This window comes from Cygnus olor, chromosome Z (assembly GCF_009769625.2).
Source record: "Cygnus olor isolate bCygOlo1 chromosome Z, bCygOlo1.pri.v2, whole genome shotgun sequence".
Classification (NCBI taxonomy): domain Eukaryota; kingdom Metazoa; phylum Chordata; class Aves; order Anseriformes; family Anatidae; genus Cygnus; species Cygnus olor.
Genome location: NC_049198.1, coordinates 79,655,843 through 79,669,538, shown reverse-complemented (window position 1 = coordinate 79,669,538; position 13,696 = coordinate 79,655,843). Strand labels below are relative to the sequence as shown.

Here is a 13,696-nt window from a genome sequence, read left to right as displayed (position 1 = left end):
AGATGGAAGACACTCAGCAGAGATGTTCTATGTGATTAGTGAGCTAAGCATTATGTGCTGCCTTCATAAGTTTTATTGTGAAGAGGAAGACAGTGTCATGGAAGGTTTAAGTAATTTGTACAAGCTCACGTTCTTGATATAGCTGGGGAAGAAAACACAACCTGTTATTCAGGGTATTCCAATGTCTACATGCTTTATTTCTGCCTTAATTTCAGTTCTAGGTCTTTCTTTATTTTCAGGTATAGAGAAGATAGTTTCATGCAAATTTGGGGGAAAATTTGCTGGAAAAAAAAAATATCTCAGATATATAAGAATATGTATTGACACAGTATTCCTTAAATGTAGAAATAATCGTTAGAGTCAAACTAGTGAACAAAACTGAACTTTTTGCATTGCCTTTTTTGAAGCTAAGTTGTTTTGCATAAGGTAATTCATGAATTTATCACTAAATGAATTGAGTTATCCAGTCATATGCAAATGAAAAAGCAATTTATAATGAGTATTATTTAATACATTTTATCACTGGTTTTCTTTATATATTTATATATATATATATATATATATATATACACACACACATATACTACTGTGCTTTGGAGGCTTCTTTTCTCTCAATGGTTCTTGAGATGTTAGAAATCTATAATATTGCCAAATCCCTGTTCACATCTGGTTGCATAGGTTTTCCAAAAATAAGAGGAATCTTTAAAATGCAGATGATCATATATTTACCCATCAGCTTTTAGGCACTTAGGTGCTTCTTGAAGTCCTTCTTCATGCCTGCCATATATTTTGTGTTATCCGTCTATTTACTATCTCTTGTATGTCAGCATCCTCTTGTGAAATTTTGTTGTTGTAGTTTGGGTTTTTGCTATAGTTTAGGCCAATTACCCATGATACTCTGCTATTCAATATCAAAGTAACTGATTACTGACTCAGAAATGTTCCGCATCATAATGTGTTGCCTGTCAGTTGAAGTTCTGCAAACTGAAGATTTAGTTCACTTGTCATTAATTTTTTCCTCTAGTAGAATTTGAAAATAGTATATACAATCTAATATTATGTTATCATAAGGAAAACTAAATTAAGTTTATTTGGATGTAGTGTGGAAGGTAAGTTGTTCCCATCTAGTGGCATGGTCCTTTTAAAGAGGACATTTCCATATTTTGCTAGTCTTCTGTTGACTAGTGTCAGTAACAGCTTTTATGTGACAGAGCTGCACATTTGCACCATAATAGCTTCAGAATTTCTACAGTAGGGACTGATGAAAGATGAAATTTCAAGTCAATGCTATAATTTAGGTATTTTTTGTTGTCAGAGGAGAACTCTTTAATTGAAATTTACCACTATCCTAATGTCCTATGTAATACTATTTTCCCATTTTCTTTCCTACAGAATAGATATTGTAGCAATTTTGATGTCCACTGAAAACATGCTGTGGTCAGTTTGCAGTTCAGTACAGGAATTTCTGAATCCACATGAAGACAGAGATCTCAAGATCTATAAAATACATACCCACTGCAATAATCTGCTCTCTGTGCTAGCTATTTTAACTTCACCACTGAAGAATTTGTATGAGTGAGTATGAAATAAACATTCAATTTGATATAAAATAGGGTATTGAACTTACACTGATGTATTCTCAAGATGAATAGTTGTGCTGAAATACAAATGCAATGCACATTGTTGAAACAATTTGATAACCTTTGAAAGTTTCTTGATTTGGTCTTGAACTCATCTTTATGATCTTGCTTAAAGACCAATAACGTCTACTGGGACTTTATTAGCTTTGGATTAACCTCTTCAATGTTCAATAGAATGTTCTGCTGTCAACCCATAATAATTCTATGAGTACTAGAATTTAAAGATAATTTACTGAAATTATTATCTGGTTACGCGACCAGCAAGTGTTAGCAATTTTTAATTTTTTTTTTAAGAGAAAGAGAACAAAACTCCCATCTTTATAAAAATTATGTCTTCAGAAGTCACTAATGCAAACTAAAAGAGACATTACTTGCACTGAAGTTAGATCTGAGTCTTCAATTGTTTTTGGTGCTAAAAATTCAGAAGTAAATTCTTTTGTAAGAGAAAATACAAAGAGAAATCTCAAATTTGTATATTAGAAAATGAAAAAAGTCAAAACCTATTCAACTGTTTTTTATTTTATTATTCCAAATAAGAATATTCTTAGTAATACTAGTGCTACAAAGAGGAAGATGGAGTCCTTCGTGTAAGTTTCTTTAACTACATATTTATTGCCATATGTGGTCTCATTTCAATATTTATGGGATTAGTGGAACATGCAAAAGTGGATTGTAACTGGGTATGTGAGCTTATATAACTCAAGCTTATGTAGATACCAATTAAGAGGGTGCCTCATGAACAAACTAAGTAATTCTGCTGTGGCAAAACTAAGGTGGGCAGCAATGGACATTGTGGTAGCTATAACTGCTTCTACTGTCAGTTTTAGCATGTCACCTTTCCTTTGTGAAAGCACTTAGATCTATGGACTAAAATAAGTATTCTGTCCCTTTTAGCTATTCCAGTCTCCTCCACTAATCAATGTTGTTTACAGATTTATGTATACCTGGAATGATAAAAAAATGTGTGCTAACCTCAGAACTCACTGAATTCCAGTGTAAAGTACCAATGGAGAGGGTGAAAGTATTTTGTATTTTATGTAAAATCATAGAATCATAGAATATCCTGAATTGGAAGGGTTCCACAAGGATCATAAAGTCCAAATCCTGGGTCCGAACAGGACCACCCCAAAATCAGACTATATGTATGTCTGAGAATGCTACAGATTTACTACTTGGTCATATAGATTTCATACTTATGCATTTAAGTTTCAGGATACTAATTTGGTTTTCTAAATATCAAAAACTTGCCATGTACAGTATGTAGCATTTTTACAAAGTCCTCTGCAAATTGCAAACAAAACTGACAAATTTTGCTTAAGAAGAATATAAAAAATGTCATATTTTGTTATATATTTATAAACATAACATTAAAACTGAAAATCATTGTTAGAGAGATGATGCATGGTTTTTCTCTGAGTTCAAAGGAATACATTTTATGAACTGTGTATTCAGCACTTTTGTTTTCAAAACCCTATGAGACTCTATATCAAAATAGTTCTTTTATATTGCATGTTTCATTACAACCAATATTTGTCAGGTAACCTAACCCACTAATTATATTTCAGATTACAAAGAAAAGACAGGTTTACCAGATTAGTTTCTCAAATGACTATATCCAATTGGTAGTGCTTTCATATACCAAATTTTATGTTGAATTTCTAGGTTCGTTAGTTACTGAGCTATATGTAGTTCATCACATTAACAATCTATCAATAACAAATTTAGAGGTTATGCATGATTTTAAAGGAATATTAATCCTTCATCAGTTCTCTTTAGAATTACAGCTGTATAATCAAAATTTCCATCTGTTATGTTCATTCTATACCTTGGAAAACTTCGGTAAAATTAACTAGAAGTGAAGTAAAGATTTTGCTATTAAATCTATCATGCTCTCTATTTGTACCACAAGATTTCCCTGCAGGGGATAGTTTTAAATTAAACTTTAGACTGCTTAAGAAAGTCCTGTGTAATCATAAAAGTGTTGATGACAGACCATTGTGTTTCAGGAGTTCACTAATAATAGTACTGGCTGATTTCCAGCTTACTAGAGATGTGGCATTGGCTGTTACTTCAAGGGAATTAGAATTATTCAAGAATCTTTATTATGTAGTTCAAATGCAGCAAAAATAATAGGGGTGCTGAAAAATTAATAATATACTTAATTTAAATGAACTGATTCTGGCAGATGGTTTCTCTTTCCTAATTCTCAGATCAGACCTTGTGCTTCCTGCTGTCACTTAGTGTCTTTTCTGTATGAAAAGTGTGCAAGATTCACCTGTGAATCTTGGGCCATCATCAGTTTTTAGCCCTCACTCTTTTTTATGTTTCATTTTTCTCCACCCTTGTCTGGCTTTTCTGAAGTGACTTCAGTATAGTCACAGAATCACAGAATGCTTGGGATGGAAGGGTCCTACCATGCTACGGGGTGGGACACCTTAAGCTAAGTCATGTTAATCAAAGCTCCATCCACCCTGGCCTTGAGCACTTCTAGTAAGTAAAGATCAAGACCTAAATTGGGAGGACCCATTGACTTCCATGGGAGTAGAGAGGCCTTGCGAAGAGAACTTGAGCCCAACCTGCCAGTCAATTGTTCAATTATGTATTTGTCTAGCTGTGTGCTGAACATTTGTCCAGAAGAATACATGTGAGAGATGGTATTGAAAGCTGTGCTGAAATCCAAAAGATAACATCTATTGGCTTCCCTTGGTCGAGTAGATGGGTAACTTTGTCGTTAAAGGAAATTAAGTTAGTTGAGCACAATGGTACCACTTGTGAACTGGTGTTGGCTATCAGCAATATGCATTGTCTTTCAAATGTTTTTTCAGTAACTCCCAGAATGATCTTTAATTTTATCAGGCATTGAAGTGAGACTGCCAGGCCTGTAATTTCCAGGGTCTTCATTCTTGCCCTTCTTGAAAACTGGGGCAATATTTGCCATCTTCTAGTCAAGTGGGACCTCTCCATATTCCCAAGATCCTTAAAAAATAATTAAGAGAGGTCTCACAATGACATCATCCACTTCTTTCATCTGGCTTAACTGGTGTCAAGTAGATGAAGAGAATTACGGTCTTTAGTTTGCTTGCCGTACTCCTCCTAATGCAGCCCAGTGTACGGTTTGTGCTATTTTTAATAAGACTACACAGTGGCCTCATATTCAACACTGTACAGGCCATAAAACCCAGGTTCTTCTGTAAGGCTGGTAATCAGTTCCGAGCCTAGGTTATTATTGTTCTGTTGCTGGAGCACTTTACCTCATCATTACATTAGTAAAGATGCACTTTACCTATGTGAACTCTGTGAGTTTTCTGATGGCCCTCTCATCTTTGATTCATCACTCTGCCGTTTGTTAACTCCCATACCTACTCCATCCAGTTTAGTGTCATCCACAAAGGTGCATTTTGACTGTACATTTTTTTAATTTTTTTTTGTCCTTTTTGATGTAGACTATATCACCAGCCTTTCCCTCATCCACCAGGCAGGTCACCCGGTCATAGAAGGAGATGAGGTTGGTCAGGCAGGACTAGCCTTTCGTGAACCCATGCTGTCTGGGCCTGATCCCCTGGTTGTCCCACATATGCTGTGTGATTGCATTCAAGATGACCTGTTCCATCATCTTTCCTGGCACCGAGGTCAGGCTGACGGGCCTGTAGTTCTCTGGGTCCTCCTTGCAGCCCTTCTTATAGATGGGAGTCACATCAGCAAGTCTCCAGTCATCTGAGACCTCGCCGGATGACCATGACTGCTGATAGATGACGGAAAGCGGCCCAGCAATCACATCCACCAACTCCGTCAGCACCATCGGGTGGATCCCATCTGGCCCCATGGACTTGTGACAGTCCAAGTGGAGCAGCAGGTCTCTAACTGTTTCCACCTGAACTGTGGCGATTTTCTTCTGCTCCTCATCCCAGACTTCCAGGTCGGGAGACTGAGTACCCTGAGGATAAGTGGCCTGACTAGTAAAGACAGATGCAAAGAAGGCTTTAAGAACCTCTGCCTTTTCCTTATCCTCAGTAGTCATGTTCCCCCCCAATGTCCAGTAAAGGATGGAGATTCTCCTTGGCCCTCCTCTTACTGTTAATATATTTGTAAAAACATTTTTTTTGTTATCCTTAACCATAATGGCCAGGTTGAGCTCGTGCTGGGCTTTAGCCTTCCTGAGTTTTTCTCTGCATATGCTGGGAACCTCCTTCTACTCCCCCCGAGTTCCTGCCCCTTCTTCCACCAGACATAAACCCTCTTTTTCTCCTGAACACTCAGAAAATGTTGCCTGTTCAGCCACACTGGTCTTCTTCCCTGACGGCTCATCTTACAGCACACAGGGACAGCCTGCTCCTACGCCTTGAAGGAGCGCCTTGAAGGAGCCCCTCCTTCTTGAGGAGTATCCAGCCTTCCTGGACCCTTCTGCCCTTGAGGACTGACTACCAAGGGACCCTCCCTACCAGTGTCCTGAACAATTCAAAGTCTGCCGTCTGGAGGTCCAAGGTAGCAGTGTTACTGACCCCCCTCCTGACTTCACCAAGAATAGAGAACTCCACCATGTCATGGTCACCCATGACAGCTCCCTACCACCCCGTCTCCCACCAGTCCTTCTCTGTTCATGAACAACAGGTCTAGCAGGGCACCCCCTCTGGTAGGCTTATTAACAGCTGAGTCAGGAAGATGTCTTCCATGCACTCCAGGAACCTCCTGGACTGCTTCCTCAGGGCTGTGTTGTATTTCCAGCATACGTCTGGAAAGTTAAAGTCCCCCATGAGAACAAGTGCTGGTGATTGCGACACTTCTGCCAGCTGCTTGTAGAATGTGTTATATATTATTACATATATTATATTCCTTAGTCTTCTGTGCTGAGTAGGAGATCACAATCTTTCTTTTAGTGAAGATCATAAAGAGTAAGGTGGATGCAGCTTTTCATGATTTTGTAATACAAATTATTATGTCTTGTTTTTTCAAAATCAGAAATCAGGCCAATGACTTGAATTCTGAGAAAAGAATTTAGAGATTCTGTTGGTAAAATTGCTGTCTATTGGGTAAAAATTTAAAAAACTGAAAATATTTCCCTTAACCTTATGAGTCACTTGTTAGTCCTGTTTCTTCCCTATAAAGAGCTAAATTCTTCAAAGTCTACAAGGAAATACCATTAGGATACGTCTTGTTGGCATTTCATTATTTCACACCTGCACTGATGTTTACCAGATCAATTCTCACCTTGTCATACTGTACAGAAGAATAAAACTCCTGTAACTTGGAATCTTGCTGTGGTATTAAATACTTTCACAGATGCTATCCACTGCTTTGAGACTATAAGCAGCTGCTTTAACATATCTTGTAGACAAAACAAATTTTCTACTACCTATTATTACACTTCTGTCAGAAGAGTAGTTGATTTAAACAGTCTGGCAGAGGGTTGGTTTTGCCTTATGTTCTGGTAAGAATTACATAACGAGCAGTGGACACTGAGTACTGCTGGCACCATTTTATTATCATTACACACTTCACTTTTTATAGTATTTGAAGGTAGTAAAATTTAAATAATTTTTTAAACCATCACATTTTCTCCATGTCAGTTTCAAAATTTGCAAAGAGGTTTTGCTCTAAGCCTTAGAGGCCAAATGTATGCCCTGTGCTTGTCATCAGGAGACAGCTAAGAGACCATATTTAACAACCTGCATTAGCCTGAAATCTCTAAAAGAGTTCATACACTATCCATAGACAAGATGTGGTCTTTTTTTTTTTCTTTCTTTCTTTTTTTTTTTCTTTGATAGCCACCCGATCTGTATCTATCATTCTTTCTTGTAGGAAGTTGGTCCTTTGCTATATTAAGAGAAATATTTCAGGGGATGAGAGACAATAACATTTTTTTTCTTGAATTTTCTCAGACTGTTGAAGTTACTGTTTTTAAAATAATTATTTTTCTGTTTAAGTACTCCCTTTATTTACATTATGATCTCAGCTTTAATTTTTCATGAATTCACAAAGAGTACAAATTTACAATATGCTTACCATTCTGCTCAGATATTGCTTACTTAAGATCATTCTAAAAGTCTGTAATACATTGTTTCTACCAGCTTTGTTTGATCAGTAATTTCCAAATAAATCTCCCTGTCTTTTGGAGGAGTTCAGAAGCTCTACACCTGTCTTCCTTAAGCAGAATGTAATTTTCTTTCATCTGCAGTCATATACGCAAACAGTGACCTTATGCACATTGTAGCTGTACTTCTAAATTACAGATATACAACTGTGAAAAAAAGTTTAAAAGTAATTTTAAATAATAAAATGACAAAACACAAATACTGTCAATGCCACTGTGATACAGCACCCTATAAGAAAAAGGAAATTTTATATTTTAGGTAAGGAAATCTTCGAGACTGTATTCCAATTGGTTTTCATTCTATCTCCAGTTTTAAGTGTTTAAATCTACTCTCACTGTTTCTATGTTGTGACAGTGACTTTTTTATGCCATATAAAAAGATTCTCCTGTCCTGAGAAAAACCTCATCTTTCTTCCTTAGATATTTTAAATATCCTTCACCTCTTACTGCAACAGAAAGAATTCTTACTGAAAATTGGGAATAAAACTGAATCTCTCCAGAAAGTAAAGCAAATATACTAAAATGCCAGTTCTAGAGCCCAGAACTGGCATTTTTAAAGGTAATTACATTTCTTGCATATGCTGTGTTAAAGAGTAAAGAAGTTTGGCAAGACCTAAACCCACTTGCATCTCAACTTGTCCTCAGATATCAGAGGGGCTGGGGGTGGCTGCGCTTGGATTCTGAGTGTGCCCAATTCAGCACTAAAGTCCAGTCACATCCAATATACCAAGTTACCACAATCACGAACACACAAATAATACAATACACCTTCAGTTTAGCAGATTAACAACTGGTGTACTTTACTGAAGCTACAGGAGGACAGGTTCTTTTGGATTGCTGGTGACAAAGATGCTGTCTGCAAAGCATGTGCAAATACCAAGAATATAACTAACACAACCAGCTACATACAAGTTAGCTTATGAAACAACTCTATAGAGAATGTTAGGTTTCTTGGGGAAGCACTAGGGTTCAAGGGTTCAAGTTGGGTTTACCAAGGGTTCAAGTCTGACCAAGTAGGCATCCCTGTGGGGGGGAAGAGAGGTACAGCCCGTGAGTCCACCCCAAAAGTCAGTGATGTCCTCCTGACTTGTCTGCGATGTTGCCTTACAACATTAAACAACTTTAAAAACCATCTAACATTTTTCCTCTCTTGAGCCTTTTTTTTCACTATGTTCCTGCTTTTAGGTGGAGCTTGAGTTGCTCTTTGTTATGATTGGTATAAAATTGTCTTGCTTTTGCTTTAAAGTTACAGGCTCAGAGAAATTCAGAGCACATGCTCATTGAGGTGTGGTAGCACCTTGGAGGCACGCAGCCTTTGGGATGGAGGTGTATTTTGTCATTGTAATGAACTTATGATGAATAAAGTTCACCAGAGGACATAATTTTGTGATCAGTTTGGCTCAGGGTTGTCTATGCAGTCTGTCAGTCCCATAGTACCATCAGGCTCCCCATCCCTGCAGTGATAGCACAGAGCTTGGTTGTGGTGTCTTCACTCCGCTCCACTCTCTATGCTATTTCTCTTAGACTCCACACACCAAGCTCCCCTGATGTTCCCAATGTTTAAGGCTGCAGGTTATGTTGCCAGGGGGACTGTTGTGGAACAGACTCCTTGCGTATCTACCACTTCTCACCCTGAAAATATCCTCAATGTTGAACCTTCTCTTAAGATGTGGACATACCTTTAGTTTCAATAAGTCACCTCCACCAATCGTTCCACAACGTGACTTGGAAAATTCCAGCCATGATATATAAAGAAACAAGCTTTAGAGAAGGCAAGTTAGTAAAATGAACCATTCACAGCCAAGTAAGTCAAAAAGTGAGTTGCAAGAAGAGTGATAATTGATAATGATTAATGGAGGATGGATGTAAGGGATGACATCCCTTCTGCAGAAATTGCACTTATTGTAAATGAGAGTAAAAAAAGATGAGACCAAGGGACATCCATTTCTATCACAGTTATTTCATTGTAGTTGCTACAGAGTTGTACAAATACTAGTATATTTATTAATTTTTATTCTTGTATTTAATAATTCTTAAATAATAATTTAAGTCAAGTATTAATTCTGTCTTTACAATTACATATGTGTTTTTATAATCAAATAACATCAGTAACAAATAAGAATAGTTAATTTTTGTTATCAGTTCACTGAACATGATTTTTGCCTCTCACAGCCTTTAGGTAAGAGAAGTAACGGAGGAGGAGTGACATAAAACTAGCTTATCTGATTCTTCAGCAGTTCTTATTTTTTAAAAAAAAACAGCAGATATTTCCACCACTATTCTATCTATATCTTACAAGCCAGTGAGGGAGATCTAAGTCTTCTGATTCATTTTTTTCCAGTTCCATCCAAAGTCTATGTCTCTTTGGATGTTAATGCAAAAGATAACCGTTATAATTTCAAAATATATTTTACTTATGTTTATGATACTGATATATTGATAATATGATGCATGTATTGTGCAAAAACAAAAGAGCAATAGAAATAAATGGCTGAAGAGCAATTTGCTTATTCAATGTATTTTAAAATATAGTTTGAAAACCTGCTATATGAGACTAAATATATGAAGACAATTGCTTTAACTGTACTGAAAGTGCTAGATACTGAGCTACAAATAGTGAAAGCAAATAAAATGAGAATGACATTTGTAGCATCAAATAAGATCAATAAATTTGCAGTTACATATATGCACACATATGTAGTGCTAGATATCATAAGGGATTCTCCATCTTCTATTGATATATATATTTGTATTATTGATTCAAAAGGATTTTCAGTGTCCCATGTGATTCAGAAGTTTTTCTCCTTTCTTCTCTCTTCTCTCTTCTCTCTTCTTCTCTCTTCTCTCTTCTCTTTTCTCTTCTCTTTTCAGGACATTTCTGAACAATTCTGGAGAACATCTTCCTCAAGTTATTTCCAAAGACTTTTATCACCCATTACACTGGTTATTTTGCATACCATCATCCTTTCCTTCCTTACTGAAGTGAGTAACAAAAGTCGATTTTAATAAAACTACCAGATAGTCAACATTAATCAAATAGTTTGGAAAAGATTATATCTGGATACATGTCTAATTAATATTCTGATGAAACAATATAGAAGCATTTTTGAATATTCGTTACAGATTCCCCTAGTCTTCAAAGTTAAGAATTTATAAGAAAGGTCACATTGAAAGCAGTGTACTGTGTAGTTTTTTGCCCGTATATTCATTATGTTTGATATTTGAATTGTATTTAAGGTTTTCTTGCTTTAATTAGAGTATATAGCTCTTGACAATAATGTAGTTCAGCACAGGTGCAGTTCTCAAAGACTTATAATTAAAGGGGAGATAAAGAATGTATGTCTTTCTGTTTCTGATTGCTGGTTAAAAAAGGGTCTGATATATAAATAACACATCAAATATATGCTGCTTGATCGTAGTTGATTTTGGGGAGATTACTGCATGATTAGAGGCAAAAGCTTAATTTCTTTTTCTGTGTCACTGCATATAATGACAAGTTACATATGAGACATATGCTACCAGCTGTGCTGTCATTCCCTTTCTAATTTTGAACCTGAAGCACTCCCACACCAGCGTAGATCCTCTCCTAACCCCTTCACCTCCTCCTCCTCTTCAAAAGTTATTTCCCAAGAGATTTTCACTTTCCATTTTTATGAAAAGCTGTTTTTGTGAGTTGTTTTTATATTTTCTGAGAAAGTATTTTTATTTTTTAGGGAAGTATGTTATCACTTAAGAGGTGACCTGTTGAAGTCCAACATGCTGTCAGTTTTTGACCTCCTACCCTGTATCTTCCTAATCACAGTATCTTCCCTATGATTTTACCCCAAACTGTGCAGAACATTCTGTATTCTTTCCACCCCTCACCCCTAATTTCATGTCAGCAGTAGTTAGGTCCTTTCCTGGTGCCTCTAATAACACAATAGATGCTGTGACAGAGTCAAAGTTGTGTGATTGGCCTACTGAAATGCCACAGAATGAATTACCTATTGAATTCAGATTTTGTGCTTTTCTCTGCTCAAAGTAGTCATTTAAGTTTTTCTAAAGCTTGAAGGATAATATGTATGTGGGATCTCTACCTCTGAATCAAATTTCATTGAAATTCGTCAATGGTTTTGTAAGTTGCACATGGATGGAAAGAAAGGAGACGACAGGGAGGGTATAGGAGAGGGAATGACTACATGATCACTTGAAAATGCATGTATTCTATTTCTGAGAAAAATTATCCTTCATTAAGGACTCACAGGAGAAAAAAAGCCATTTTTCTGATCCCCTAGTCCAAGGCTAGTATTCAGAATTTAAATTATGGTGTGAACTCTGAATTTTGGAAGATGACTTCCTAAGTGAGTACACTTTGCAGCATAAAAGTATCTAAAGGAAATGTTGATACTATTTCAGTCTTAAAGAGTTCTCTTTTCTGAGGTGGAATTATGATTTTGTAGATGCTGTTTGGGGCAGATTTATTTTGAATAAATAGTAAAAAACTTTTCCAGACCTATTTTCTCTGGATGAAAGGTGAGAAAGCATACATCTCCCCAGCCAATGAAGTGTCTTCTCTGCTTTTTTGTTTTTGTTTTTGTTTTGTTTTGTTTTTCTGGGAAAATGAGAAGTCCAAAAGGAAGGACAATTCTGAAAACATATTGTTAGTGTGCCTGTGTAATAATAGTCTATGCATATGTACTGTCTTTGTGATAATGAGTGAACTATGTTGGTAAAATACTTAATGTCTTCTTTTAACAGCACACGTTTCAGGTGCTCAGATAAAAAAGGAAAAAAGAAAAAAGAAAAAAATTATGTTAAGTAATTTTGAGGAACATGTCCTGAGGTGTTATAAGTTTGTAATTGGTTTTACACTGTATATTTTTGATATAGAAGTTTTTCTTTCTTGAAATACTGCATTTAGAATAATAACAAGACACATTATGTTTGCGTATTGCAGAAAACTGTTAATTAGAGGATCCTACTTTTTCCTTGATTGTTTTATGCTTTTTCTTTCCATAGCTAATAAATATAAATATTAATTGTCTGTACCAAAATTGAAAGCAGAGGCCATTGTACAGCTCCCAGCTGTGGGCACCTAGTTTTTAAGAGGATTTTGAAGACTTTAGTCTGTCATAAATATAAATATTAAGTATTTGCTCTTTCTAACCTTGATATTTCAGGAGAAAGTTCTCCTAGAAATAATTTTGTTTACAATTGTTATTTTTTTTTTACAGATTCACTACTTAACCAGGTTTTCTACATTAGTTCTCATATTTATATGGTTACAGTGTGTTTTATCTATCTGACTTCAACTTTCCTTATAAAATGTTGAATTTATCATTTGAGGTTTTCTTTTTTTTCCCCACTTTGTATAGTTGGTTATCAAAATAAATAATTACTGATTATAATTTATATTACAGTTCCTTTAGTGGTAACTGTGATTCATTCTTTGCTTCATTTGGGGTTCGTAATCATACCCTTTGCAAATGAGTTCTTTTTTTTTTTTCTTCTACTGTACAAAACTGAACATTTATATGTGTGATATTTATATGTACTTCACCTTTTGTCACTTTTTATGAGGCTAGTCTTATTTTCACTAGTACTGAGCTACGAGGATGGGAGAACATATGCCTCTCCATATGCACATTACAAAACTTCTCAGTGCATTTATTGGTGCTAGTTTCATGGCTGTAGGGAATGTCTGCTATATTTTATTTTTCCTCTAAGTGAGTCACACCATTGTACATTTCAATTTGCAAGAGCCTCGAGGAGCCAAGAACGGGTGTATATTACAACATGATAACTTCCCATCTGGTCAATGACAGACAAGTTTTATTTCAACTCAAATATTCTAAAAATGGCATTTATTTCTGAATTCATTTAAAATATTATCCTTCATTAATCTAATTGACCAAACTTGTCCCTTTCCTCGTATTTTGAAGGCAGTGACTAACCTTATTAGACTTCATAACATGTGGCATTCAAGGAA

At 35.9% G+C, this 13,696-nt stretch overlaps 1 protein-coding gene across 10 annotated transcripts in view; it reads left to right on the top strand.

Annotated features, from left to right (window-relative positions):
- Positions 1–13,696, top strand: part of KIAA0825 (KIAA0825 ortholog) — a 260,619-nt gene that overhangs the window by 101,509 nt on the left and 145,414 nt on the right. For 9 of the 10 annotated variants that reach the window (XM_040540323.1, XM_040540322.1, XM_040540327.1 and 6 more), the window contains 2 exons: positions 1,393–1,575; positions 10,600–10,710. In XM_040540323.1, the coding sequence (XP_040396257.1) occupies positions 1,393–1,575; positions 10,600–10,710 (294 nt within the window). The remainder of the gene's footprint in view (positions 1–1,392; positions 1,576–10,599; positions 10,711–13,696) is intronic. The other variant, XM_040540325.1, reaches the window with a different exon arrangement.